The sequence below is a fragment of the Lactuca saligna genome, chromosome 7 (assembly GCF_052625555.1).
Source record: "Lactuca saligna cultivar CGN05327 chromosome 7, ASM5262555v1, whole genome shotgun sequence".
NCBI lineage: Eukaryota > Viridiplantae > Streptophyta > Magnoliopsida > Asterales > Asteraceae > Lactuca > Lactuca saligna.
This window is the reverse complement of record NC_136423.1, coordinates 3,951,999-3,963,893: the sequence shown is the minus strand read 5'-3', so window position 1 is coordinate 3,963,893 and position 11,895 is coordinate 3,951,999. Positions and strand designations below refer to the sequence as shown.

Here is an 11,895-nt window from a genome sequence, read left to right as displayed (position 1 = left end):
GGTTCCAGAATACAGATCCATGTTGTTTCCACAACCTATTTTTGTAAAGTTGACAACTTGATGGCTTTATATGCCTCAAATGAACCATAACTCGAGATATAGCAACCTACTTCCATGGACATGGTCTTCTCTTGGACAATAACGGGTTTAAGACCCTTTTTATGATTCTAAGGGCCAAATGTCACTGGAAAATGGGAATCCTTAGCATATGATCTATGAAGGGTTTCATGTTTCCCACAGTGGGGTCAAAAAGACCCATAAAGCAAAACTAAAAGAGATCTAAGCTATGAATCACCAAGTTAAGGACGTTTTACCTCAGAAAGCTGCCAAAGATGGACAAGATCCCAGATCTAATGCTTATCCTCAAGCTTGATGGTTTCTAGTTCTTCCAACTCCTTTTCCAAGCACAAAAACCCACACAAATCAACTCAAAACTTCAAGTTTCTTACCACATAGCTCACAATACGATTTAGGGTTTCAGGGAGGCTGATGAGAGGCTAAGTGAAGGGATTAAGTCTTTTAAATGGGGTGTAAAACCTTGGAAATTAGGGTTTCATCCCAGCCAATCTACTCATCGAGTTGAGGTCTCTCAACTCGCTGAGTAGATTACTTAAATCACGTGGTTCTAACAATATCTACTCGACGAGTTTGGGGCTTCCAACTCGTCGAGTCGCTCCGTAAAAATGAATAATTTATAATTTAAATGTGTACCAGAAATCAAACGTTACAATAATAGTAAGGGCAATAAGGAAACATACATGGATTTAAGTGTCACAAGTTTCCCAATCATGTTTGCAAGTTGTCTAAGGCTCTTTATGGTTTGAAACACGTACTACGTGAGTGGTTCCAACGATTCAACTCTTTCTTGCTTGCAAATGGTTTTGTTTGCAAACATGCTGACACCTATTTATTTATTTTTTTCCCAACATCCATGCATCATGTATCTCCTTGGTTTAGAAGTGGGTTATATTTATGATGGGTTCTTCTTTAGTCAGTCTAAATATGCCAAAGATGTCATGTCTCGTGTTGACTTACTTCACTCTAAACCAGTTCCCACTCCTTTGGCTACTCATGAAACCTTTACACCTGATGGACCGTTATTTTCTGGTCTAACTCTCTACCGCTCACTTGTAGGTGCTCTTCAGTACTTAACCATTACTCGACCAGATCTCTTATGTGCTATCAATCACGCGAGTCTATATCTTCATGCCCCTACTGATGCTTACTTTCCCTCAGTTAAGTGGATATTGCGCTATGTTAAAGGTACCATTACCTATGGGCTTATCTTTCGACAACCTCAAACAAACAACATTATAGGTTACTCTAATGCTGATGGGGTTCGTTGTCTTGAAACTCATTCGTTTGGTTTCTCAACAAATATATCATTAAAAATAGTCAATTGTTTTTTAGATGAATTACGAACGAATGAACAAATTTGATTGACTCGAAGATTAGCATGTCACTTTGTTTATTAGATGTCCCGGACTTAGAGATTGGCATGTCACATTTTAAAATATCCATTGGTAACCAGACAATGGCTAAAAATGAAAACTTTTCCAAAAAAATAATGACTAATTGGAAAAAACATTGTTGGGACAGCAACTGAGATGTAAATATTTAGGCTAAAAAAATGTTTGGACAAAATGACAAGTTATTCCTGTGAAAAAATTTCCAAAATATAATGACATATAAGTAACAAAAAAAAATTAGTTGAGCTAAAACAAAACAATGATGTAAATATAATGCTTTTATGGTACTAACCCTTCTTAGTTTTGTGTTTTTGTAGCACGGGTGGAGTGTAGATGTTGACAGAGGCTAAAATGGAGGCTTTCAATTGAAATCTCTTGGACTACAACAAAGCGTTCAAATTCTCCCATCTTTTCCTACCGACTAGATTAGAAAGAGAGAAATAAGTGCGGTATCTTTCTAAGTCACACACACACACACACTTCTTCAATAATTTGAGCTTTTTATTTATAGGTATATATAAATTTATTATTGTAAATCGGTAGAATTGAAAGCATTTAATTGCATTCGACTGATGATACATGCGGCTAAACTAAGATGGCATGAATTGTTTGTTACCATGATTCATCAATAGAGCATTGGATTGTTGATCAGATGCACATAGTATGTTTTCTCTTCGTTAGGTGCTTATGATTTATACTGGTTGTTATTTTACATTTTTTTTTGTATGAAAATTAGGTTGTTTTATCCTGTAACTTATGTATGACTGAGCAATGTTACATGGAAACCGAAAAGGGATCTAAGCCCGAGAATCAATGATTAAATGGATTGTTTCACTTCATTATTAGTTGATTAGAGGATGTTAGATGTTATTCTAAGGATTTTGTAACAAAATCATAAAGTTATTGGAAAATTAACTGCTAGATTGTTATGATTTGAATAATGGAATAAGCGTGATGTTAAACTCCATTACACACCCATGGTGTAGCTAGAACTTGCTCCATTTTATATTAAAATTTGAAGTATTGACTTGATGTTAGCTCTAAAATATTAGACCTTTCACCTACAATTGTATCCCAAATAAATTTTATGTATTTGTGGCAGGTGCGACTTAACCTGTTACTCATGAGATTGTTTCTGGAGATTAAGATCTCATCATAGCGCAAGTCATCAGTGTGTATATAAATAACAAAGTTTTACCATATTAATATTACCTAATGGCTTGATAGTGTGTTTGCCACCCCAGTGAAATATAGTTTTAAACATGATTATTTTTCATTTAATGTGCAGGGTGGCTGAAGGGCTCACAATTGATGGAATATTGGAAAACTGGTCAAAGATAAAGCCAGTAATAATGGGAAAATGGAGTGAAAACTTGTTGATATGTTTGGAAAAGTTAGGGATGAATGGATTCATAATGACTTGGCTACCTGGATTGGAGCTAACAGGTGAACATGAAGGTTATTAGGCTTGAAAAATTAAAAAGATGAAATATAGAATGAATGACCTTGTTTTTGTCATATAACACTTGAGATGAAGATGGCAGATGAAGTGACAAACTTATTTTCATAATACAACATGTGATAGTGATATGTGATAAGAAGATAGCAGTTGAGATGAAGATGATGCCAGGTCATATTCATATTTTAATTTCTTATTCAACTTAATGTTCTTTTATGATAAACCTAAATAAATAATGTTGTTATTTCTGATAAACCTACTGAATGTCTATAAATAAAGTTTATTTGTTTCCCGGTTTAAGTTTTTTTATTGTATTGGTTTCAATATAATTACTTCAACAAACACTTAACAAAACTAATTCATAAAACAAATGCTAAAAAACGAACTTGTATATCAGCAACCCAAACAGCTATTTCGAGAGAATTTTTACCTTTAATTTAGAGATTGAGAAAGGAATCCGGGACTAAATGGGAGAAACAGAGCTTATTATCTTTTTTAACAGGTTGTTCACTAGTTTAATGACTCTTAAATGACACAAAAAAAAGGGCCATTTAAAACCAGAACATACTCTATGGTGTAATAAACAAGTCTATCCATCCATTATCATTCATTAAACAAATGCCACCATAATTTGTAACCTCTACACCCACAAATACAAAAGGAATGGATTGATTGCCTACAAATATAAAATAAAATCAGGTTTTTTTGGAGTGGTACATGCCAAGGATTATACTTAAAAAAAAAAAAGAGCACATAACAATAACATCACTTGTCGTCTTCCTTGGGTGTTTTATCCTCCTTTTTCTTCTGCTCAGACTAATAAAATCTCAAATTATTTTTTATTTTTTATTAAAAAATAAAAACACAATCTTTGGACTAACCTCAGGCTGATTTTGCATTGACGCAAGCAAATCCTTGACTGAAGGATCATTGGGGTCAACTCCTGGCAGCTTCAAAAGTCAAAACCATCACCAAAAAACAAAAAATCAATTTCTCTCCATTTTTGGTATTATTTTTTTCTATTCACAAAAATAAGAAAAAGTGTAATGATGATGTACTGAAGCAAGAATAGATGAGACAAATGACTGATCAGCCAAGAGCTTCCCCATATCTGCCTGCCCCGACCCTGATCCATCTTTTCCACCTTCTTCAACAGACAATTGTAGGGCTGCAAATTGCAAATTAACACCGCTTAATTTCAAAGATTGATCCCCCACCCCCTCCCCTTTTATTTTATTTTTTTACCAAGAACTGTAAAAATATCAATCTTAAATAATATTCATAGTAAGTTACCAAGTGCCAAATCTTGATCATCAGCAGCTGCCTCTGACATGTCAGCATCCCTTGTTGTCACAGTAGTAGCAGCAGGATCATCCATTGACATGGCAAGAGCCTGTTGCAGCAATGCATTCTCATCATCCTGACAAGCCACCATTATTATACTGTTAACATCAAGTATGTATTATAAAAATTAAAGTTAAAGCTAAAAAAAGAAGAAGCAAGAACTAACCATTAAATCATCTTTTTTATTCTCAGATTCAGAAGCAACATTTTCAGACATAGCTGCATCTTGTGAAGTAGACTCCCCTTGCCTCTCATTCTTTGAAGAATCATCTGCAGCTTTTTTAGCAGCAGCTTCTTGCCTTGCTCTTTCTTCTTCCATTGAAACACGAAGAGCAAGTGCCAGCTCAGGATCAAGATTTGGGTCAACACCAAAGTCATAACCAGATACACCACCAGCTGCAGCTGCAGCAGCTGCTGCTGCAAATCCACTTCCACCTTCTCCATCACCAGTAAAGATTGGAGTACTGTATTAACAGTAAAACATTCATCAGCCAATGCAATACTTTAAAATAAAGATAATGTCAATAAAAAAATAAATTATAATAAACCTTAACAGAACATCAGAAAGAGCATTTGATCCAGCTGGGACATGAACGATGTGACTGCTGTCGTTGTTGTTTACAGCAGCAACTAAAGCTTCAAGCTTTTCTGACTTTGATTCATCTTCTTCACCAAAGTTCACAACATCAAGAGCTACACTGTTCTTCTTTAACTTCTTCCCAATCATCTCCAGTACTTTCTTATCGTATTTGACAGGACTGAAAACCAAAAAATGTGAATGAAATCAGAAGATAATTAATTAAAAGATGATATGTATAAGGATACATATACATACCCTCCAGCAAACACAATTATCCTTTGTTGCTGTTTTTTGTTTTGGCGATGCTTTAAAGCCAACTGAGCAATTTGGATCCCAGCTGCTAAGTTCATCTCACCACCTATTTCTAAACCTGAGTAAGTGAAGAATAAATTTCAGCACTTCAAACTTCATACAAAATTGTTGTATAGATTGTAAGTAAATATTACATCAAAGAAGCTAACCATGCATGCAAGCCAGGATCTTGCCAAGATCGCTAGTAGGAGTGACAAGAACACGGACACCTTTGCCAGCCATTGTCAATACGCCCACTGTATTTTCAGGATTAGACTGCAACATCAATTTTTCAGCTTCTCACCGGATAAATCAACTTGCTATTGATGAATATAATTTATGTAAAAAAACAAACTAGTAGCCAAACGCCTAGACCTACACAATTCATCTTATGTGGGATCTTGTCCCAATCTACTGAAAACATTTCCCAATTAACAATATTTGCGTACGACTTAAACTCTTGGCAACAACAATACAAAAGCCCTTTGATTGACTATCAAATTACCTGGGTTTTAGCGCCACAAATCAGATTAACAGCGTCGGCTTGGGCTTGAAACCTAGTGGGCGAGTAATCCCCGTTACGCATCCATTCGGAATTATCGATACAGATCATCGTAGCCTGATCCAATTAACAAATTAAAAGCCTAGTTTTTTGAAATAGAAGAATATATGGCAAAATCGAATAATGTACCTCGAGCACCATGATTGAAGGTTGACGAAGAAACGGAGTAAATCGAAAGAGTGATTACAGGGTTTGAGAGTTGTGTTTAGAGGAGAGGAATGGAGAGTTTTCTTGCCCGATACGTCATACGTATCGTACCACTGGAAATCTGGAATATCAAAAAAACTTGGGCCCTTCTTTTGTTTTTGTTGGGCCTGTGAACATGCTTTGGCCCAGACCTTGACAAGATTGACCTTTTTAATAAGCCTTATCTAAAATAGAGCATACACTCATACTAAATTTTCCAAGTACTTTTGTTTTTGCTCGAAACAAAAAATAAAGGACTAAGGCATGGGCATGTTTGTCTTTCTACCATTTTTTAACATTTTCTTCCTGACGGTATTAATGATAAGAACCATTTTTTACAAATAAATAAAATCAAAGGTACAATTAGTGCAACAAAATGAAAGTTGGATCAAACCACTAATTTCCACTATACCTTTAGTTCTCTGTACTTGTGTCTAATTTTAAATGTAAGACTTTATTTTTAGTTTTGATTATCTGAACAAACTATTAGCTTTAAATTATTTTTACATCTATTGAATACGATACATTATAATGATTAACTTTCTATATTTCTTAATTTAACTATTAAATAAATGTTTGTATAAAACAATTGTAAATTATAGTTAAACCAAAACTAAAAGCTATAAAAGACGATGCGTACGCAGCTAACTAAGAGCATCTCCAACTCACTCTCATTTTCCATTTTTTCCTCCATTTCTTCCCTCATTCCTTTCCAACTCTATCTCATTTCTTCCCCCATTTTGAGAGAAATGAATAGTATAACACTAAATATGGTGTTATACTATTCATTTTTCCTAAAATAGGGATAAACTTTGAGTTGTCTGTTTTAATCCCTCATTTTAAATTTAATATTTAATAATTATAATATTGTGTTATATATTAAATTATATTAATTAATTATAAATATATGTTTTTTTTTTGTTTATCAAATTCATATTAAATTTTAAATACATATTAAAAATTTTAAAACATAATAACGTATTTTACATAAGCTTATAATTACGTATTATAAATATAATATTATTTATTTAATTTTATTGTAATGAAAAAAAAATATATTATATATTTGTTAAAATCAAATTAATTGAAGGTGTGTATTTGACAATTCATATAAGTTAAAAGAATAGAATATACTTTTTGGGGGTAAAAAAAAATAAAAAAATAAAATAGGGTTGGAGATCAAATACAACGTAGATAAAATCTGTATATACTAACAGGCCTTTAAGTATGTGTACCACACCACTTACCTAAAACACAAAAGGGGTCTTTAAATATGTGGACCACACAACTTACCTAAAACCCAAAAGGTGTTTAATTAACAATAATAATGATATAATTGAATATTAATAACCATTATGTGGAAAAAATGTAAATAAGATAATAGAGTTATTTGAAACGTCTCAATTTTCATTATATATATATATATATATATATATATATATATATATATATATATATATATATATATATATATATATATATATATATATATATATATATATATTAGGTGTAAAACCCGTGCATTACACGGGTTAATTAAAAAAGTTAAATATAAGGTGTAGATATTAAATATTTTCTAAAATAAAATTTTGAAATAAATATAAATAAAATGATGAATAAATAATTCAATCTATACTAATAAAAAAAAATATCATCATGTTTAAAAAATCATGTTGAATATGAATGTATAAAAATTAAGTATTTTTTAAAGTAAACTTTTGAAATAAATACAATAAATAGAATAAACCACAAGAACCATTTATGTAAATTGTCTTAATTATTTTATACTAATACTAATTAATATAAATTCACAAATTGAAATCATTAAATAGAAATAAGAATTCACAAATGAAGGTTTACTGTACACATTAATTTACATTAATTACTATGTGTGGCATTTAATAGGTAGAAGTTGAATGAAAATGAAAAAAATACAAAAATACAAGTGGAAAAAAATAATTTAAAAATTATAAGAAAATAACATGTCTCAAATTTAATAAGAAGTTGATATTTGACAAAATTATCTTTATTTATTAGGGTATAAATATATATATATATATATATATATATATATATATATATATATATATATATATATATTAAATAAGATCAAACACCATTAACAAGAATAATGATATAACTAGGTATTAATAACCATTTTTTCAAGAGACAAAAACCCGAAATCAGAGTATGATAAATAAACGTGGAATCACAAAGTACAAAAACTATTGATGAGTGTGTGTAGTCGCACATTCGTCTTCCCACGATCATTTTAAATACCTTAAATATTTAATATATAATTGTAAGTTAAAACTCAATGGGTTTTCCAATATATCATACACATCATAATACATGCAAAGATACAAACATTTACCTTCAACATGAAGTTGATGTACCACCTTTGCCTTCACCATAAAGTTGGTATGCACCCTTGCCTTCAACAAAAAGTTGGTCCGCACCTGGCCTTCAGCACAAATCTTTACTGCTTCAATTCATCATAATTATGTCAATATATATATATATATATATATATATATATATATATATATATATATATATATATATATATATATATATGTGCGCTTATGTTATTCTATTCAAAGTAATTATTGTGCTATTATATGCATAAATATTAGCCAATCATTTTACTTATTTAGAAAGTGATTAATACATATTATTGAATTAAAAATAATCGAAAAATACCATTTATTTCAACTAGAAGGGTATTTTAGTCAATTAATATAGATTTAATAAAGGAAAATTTCATATTTTAAGGGATCACAGATTCTATTAATTTTAAAAATCCGATTTTACATATTATAAGTTTTTAAATCGGACATTCTGATAGAATATGTTTGAGTATGTGCAAAAAGAAAAATATTCTAGAACCATAAAATAATAAAAATATTCTTGAACTTATTTATTGTAGAATAGCAAAATCTCGAACCAACAATTGACGAATTAAAACAAAAATTATATTAATTCTTATAGAATACATGTAACAATTGTTAAAAATTACATTTATTGTTAAAGAATAAAACTGAAAAACTTTCAAATCGGGGAAAAAACATCAGAATCTAACAAATAAACTAATTTATTCTAAAAGAATAATGTTGCTAAGAGGCGTCGTTCAAATTTCGGGTCCGTTCTTCAAGTATCAGCTTCTGTGGAAACAAATTCAATGAATAAATTAGTGATAAAATATTCATATTCCATTTCAACATAATTGGAATTCATGATTCCATTATGATAGAATTGAAATTCATTTACAAATAATTATATTAATTCAGGGCATTCTAATAGAATATGTTCATGAACCATGATTATCATAAAAAACATTCTTTTTCTGACAGAAATACTATAAACGAATATTATCAAAATTACTAATTTGGTATTCTCTTTATTAAAAAAAAAAAAAAAAGATTAATAACACAAACACATAATTCAAAACAAATTGATCTTAATGTTCAATATCTAATACCTAATTCATAGAATGATACATCTTCTTAGGTATTTTTTAATATTCTTCAAAGAAATTCAGAAAACTATAACATTTGCTTAAAGGTATTTTGACCTACCAACCGTGTCAAGGGCACGAAGAACCAATTCCATGATGACTGTATATCTAGCTATTGTATGGAAGATGATAGGATCATCCAGTGATCCGGATCCCTATTAATAATCTCGCACAACTGAGGACTACTCATTACACTGTTGTGTAGAGCTTCTGGATCATTGATTAGTTGTTCCAACGTACTTTGACTGATGTGGGGATGATGAATCCATATGTGTTGTATTTCTTTAACCTCTGGAAATTCACACAAATTAATTGTAGTAGGTAGATAAGAACGAACCAAGTGAAGAGTGTGCTCTACCTCCAAATCTGTGAATCACAAACAGAATATATGCAACGATAGTCCCAATTACAACAAATCAAAGCATTTGAACAAATTTAATCCCAATTATAACATTAACCAACTATCGAATAAGAACTATTTTCAATTTATCATAGCATCTGAATAATTTCAGATTGAAATTAAGATGTCAATCACAATGAGTAAACATGTAAACATGCAGATGTATTACCAGTAATGACTTAATGAAAGTAGTATACCATAAATCCTAAGTGTCTGATCGTCTTTGAGAACTAAGAAGGCGACCTTTATAAATCAAACGCTGATGTTCCGCAGGTACATAACAGTGATTTGCAATCACAGACTTGAAGGTTTCGACAGACGAATCCAAGCTCACATGAGCAACAAACTTCTTGATTCCAGAGCACTGTATGTTAATGTCGACAACGTCATTTCCGCCAACTTCTAATCCATCGGTGATGGCCATCGCCACCATCATTTACCTCGCCTCCGCCTTCAATATCACCTTGTTTCCTCAAATCCTTTATATACTACACATACATACCATACATTAGAACAATACGTATTAAGTACACTCAATTTCAGCATATAACACCAAACAGACAAAAATAATCAGACATACTTGAACATGAGCATTGTAGTTGGCTGGGCTTGTCAAGAGCTCCATTTCTAAGGTTTGTAATTTGAGAGCAGCTTAAGCCTGGTTGTCCGACTCCAAGTCGGAATCGAAACTTGATGCAGACTGGAATAAAGGGGTAATGGCGGCTACAGGGACAAGGGTGGGGTGTCGATTTGTTCAATTTAGGGTTTTCACAATCGGTTTTAGATAAAGAGGGGAAGGAGATTTAAACTGGAGAGATAGCATGATTATAGGGATTATTTTTAGAAGTTATTAAACAAACGACTAAATTACTCTTATTTATTTATTTAATTATTTAATTTTTTATTTAATTTTGATTGACCCACATTTATGCATACAATAACACAATACTTAGTTAAAACACATGAACCTATCTCTCTCTCTCTCTCTCTATATATATATATATATATATATATATATATATATATGTATAACATTCTATTTCGAGATGTTTCTTATTTCGGAAATTATGGGCATTTAATGGAACAAGCAAGGGCATTGGACTTCAAAGGGCTTGGGTTTTAACCCCAATGGGATATGGATTATATAGGTTATATGATCCAAGCTCTCAGTTTGTGTTTTTTAGTCAAGGGGTATAATGGTAAAGTGATGCTTTAAACTTCTTTCATGAAATTAGGATTCTAGTTCGATAAGTTCTAAGTCAAAGGAGATTAGATGGGATTAAAGGGTTTTTCATTACCTTTCCGAGCATATAAAGAACGCCGAAAACATAGTTGGGACGAATAGGTTATGGACATTGGAAGTTAGAATGGAAATGATTTTTGGCTTGTACGCTAGGCGTACATGGCATGTATGTTGGCGTACTTTACTTAATCTGATCGTGGGGATTCTCTCTGGTACTTGGGGCTTACCTAGAGCACGTTGAGCATACTTGTGGCAGGGTCAAACCCTAGTTTCTGGGTCTTGGACCCTATTTAAAGACCGTAACCCCTTGGAAACCCTTCTTATCTTTAATCCCCATGCTCTAAAGCAGTTCCCTTGAAACCTAGCCCCATTTTGAGATTCTTGAGGCCTTTGAGTGATTTGGAGTGTTCTTGGTGCCTTGTGGAAGAAGGAGAAGTTCATCCGTGTGGATTGTTGTGTCTAGAGCTTGGAGATCCAAGACTTTTTATAATATTTGCAAGCTTCCAGGGTGTAAGTAGCCCTTGTAGTAATCGTGTGCATGTGATTTAGTTATCTTAAGTATGAGGTGAGTCTCTTCATTGTACCCATTGGTCGAAGACACCAATGCTGGCCCACTAGAATGTGTTATGTAGAGTATTAGTTGTCTTTGTGACTCTTGCATTGTATATTGGGTTGGGACCATTGGTATATATATATATATATATATATATATATATATATATATAAGGTTGGGCCCATTTGCATGAGTGGGTTGGGCCCATTCTATGTTAGACTAAGCCTATTGTATGACATGCTAGGCCCATTTGTATGTTGGTTTGGGCCTACTGATCATGAAGGGGTGGGT

General features: G+C 32.0%; 1 protein-coding gene and 2 long non-coding RNA genes across 4 annotated transcripts; 1 reads left to right on the top strand and 2 right to left on the bottom strand.

Moving 5' to 3' along the window:
• The first annotated feature begins 1,790 nt into the window (after window positions 1-1,790).
• On the top strand, window positions 1,791-3,222 carry LOC145005828 (uncharacterized). Its single transcript, XR_013662690.1, has 3 exons — window positions 1,791-2,130; window positions 2,572-2,640; window positions 2,758-3,222. It is a non-coding gene; the product is annotated as an uncharacterized LOC145005828 (long non-coding RNA).
• A 283-nt stretch (window positions 3,223-3,505) lies between these two features.
• Window positions 3,506-5,961, bottom strand: LOC145006170 (26S proteasome non-ATPase regulatory subunit 4 homolog). Of its 2 annotated transcripts, XM_078965270.1 has the most exons (10): window positions 5,835-5,961; window positions 5,649-5,762; window positions 5,314-5,419; window positions 5,108-5,222; window positions 4,821-5,030; window positions 4,439-4,736; window positions 4,222-4,348; window positions 3,987-4,096; window positions 3,810-3,878; window positions 3,506-3,744 (listed from the first exon to the last, which is right to left on the bottom strand). In XM_078965270.1, the coding sequence occupies exons 1-10, from the start codon at window positions 5,844-5,846 to the stop codon at window positions 3,694-3,696; spliced, it is 1,212 nt and encodes a 403-aa protein (XP_078821396.1). In that variant the 5' UTR covers window positions 5,847-5,961; the 3' UTR covers window positions 3,506-3,693. The 2 variants fall into 2 exon arrangements, with proteins under 2 accessions (XP_078821396.1, XP_078821397.1); XM_078965271.1 differs by lacking the exon at window positions 5,835-5,961 and having other exon boundaries at window positions 5,314-5,400.
• Window positions 5,962-8,852: 2,891 nt separating this feature from the next.
• Window positions 8,853-10,566, bottom strand: LOC145006278 (uncharacterized). Its single transcript, XR_013662853.1, has 3 exons — window positions 10,389-10,566; window positions 9,470-10,296; window positions 8,853-9,055 (listed from the first exon to the last, which is right to left on the bottom strand). It is a non-coding gene; the product is annotated as an uncharacterized LOC145006278 (long non-coding RNA).
• Between the last annotated feature and the right edge of the window lie 1,329 nt (window positions 10,567-11,895).

Bases quoted from the DNA above. Each gene is read 5' to 3' on its own strand.
- LOC145006170 (XM_078965270.1), bottom strand. The intron at 5,223-5,313 runs GTTAGCTTCTTT...TCACTTACTCAG, and splicing joins GATCCTGGCTTGCATGCATG to GTTTAGAAATAGGTGGTGAG. The intron at 3,745-3,809 runs GTTAGTCCAAAG...AGATTTTATTAG, and splicing joins CAATGCAAAATCAGCCTGAG to TCTGAGCAGAAGAAAAAGGA.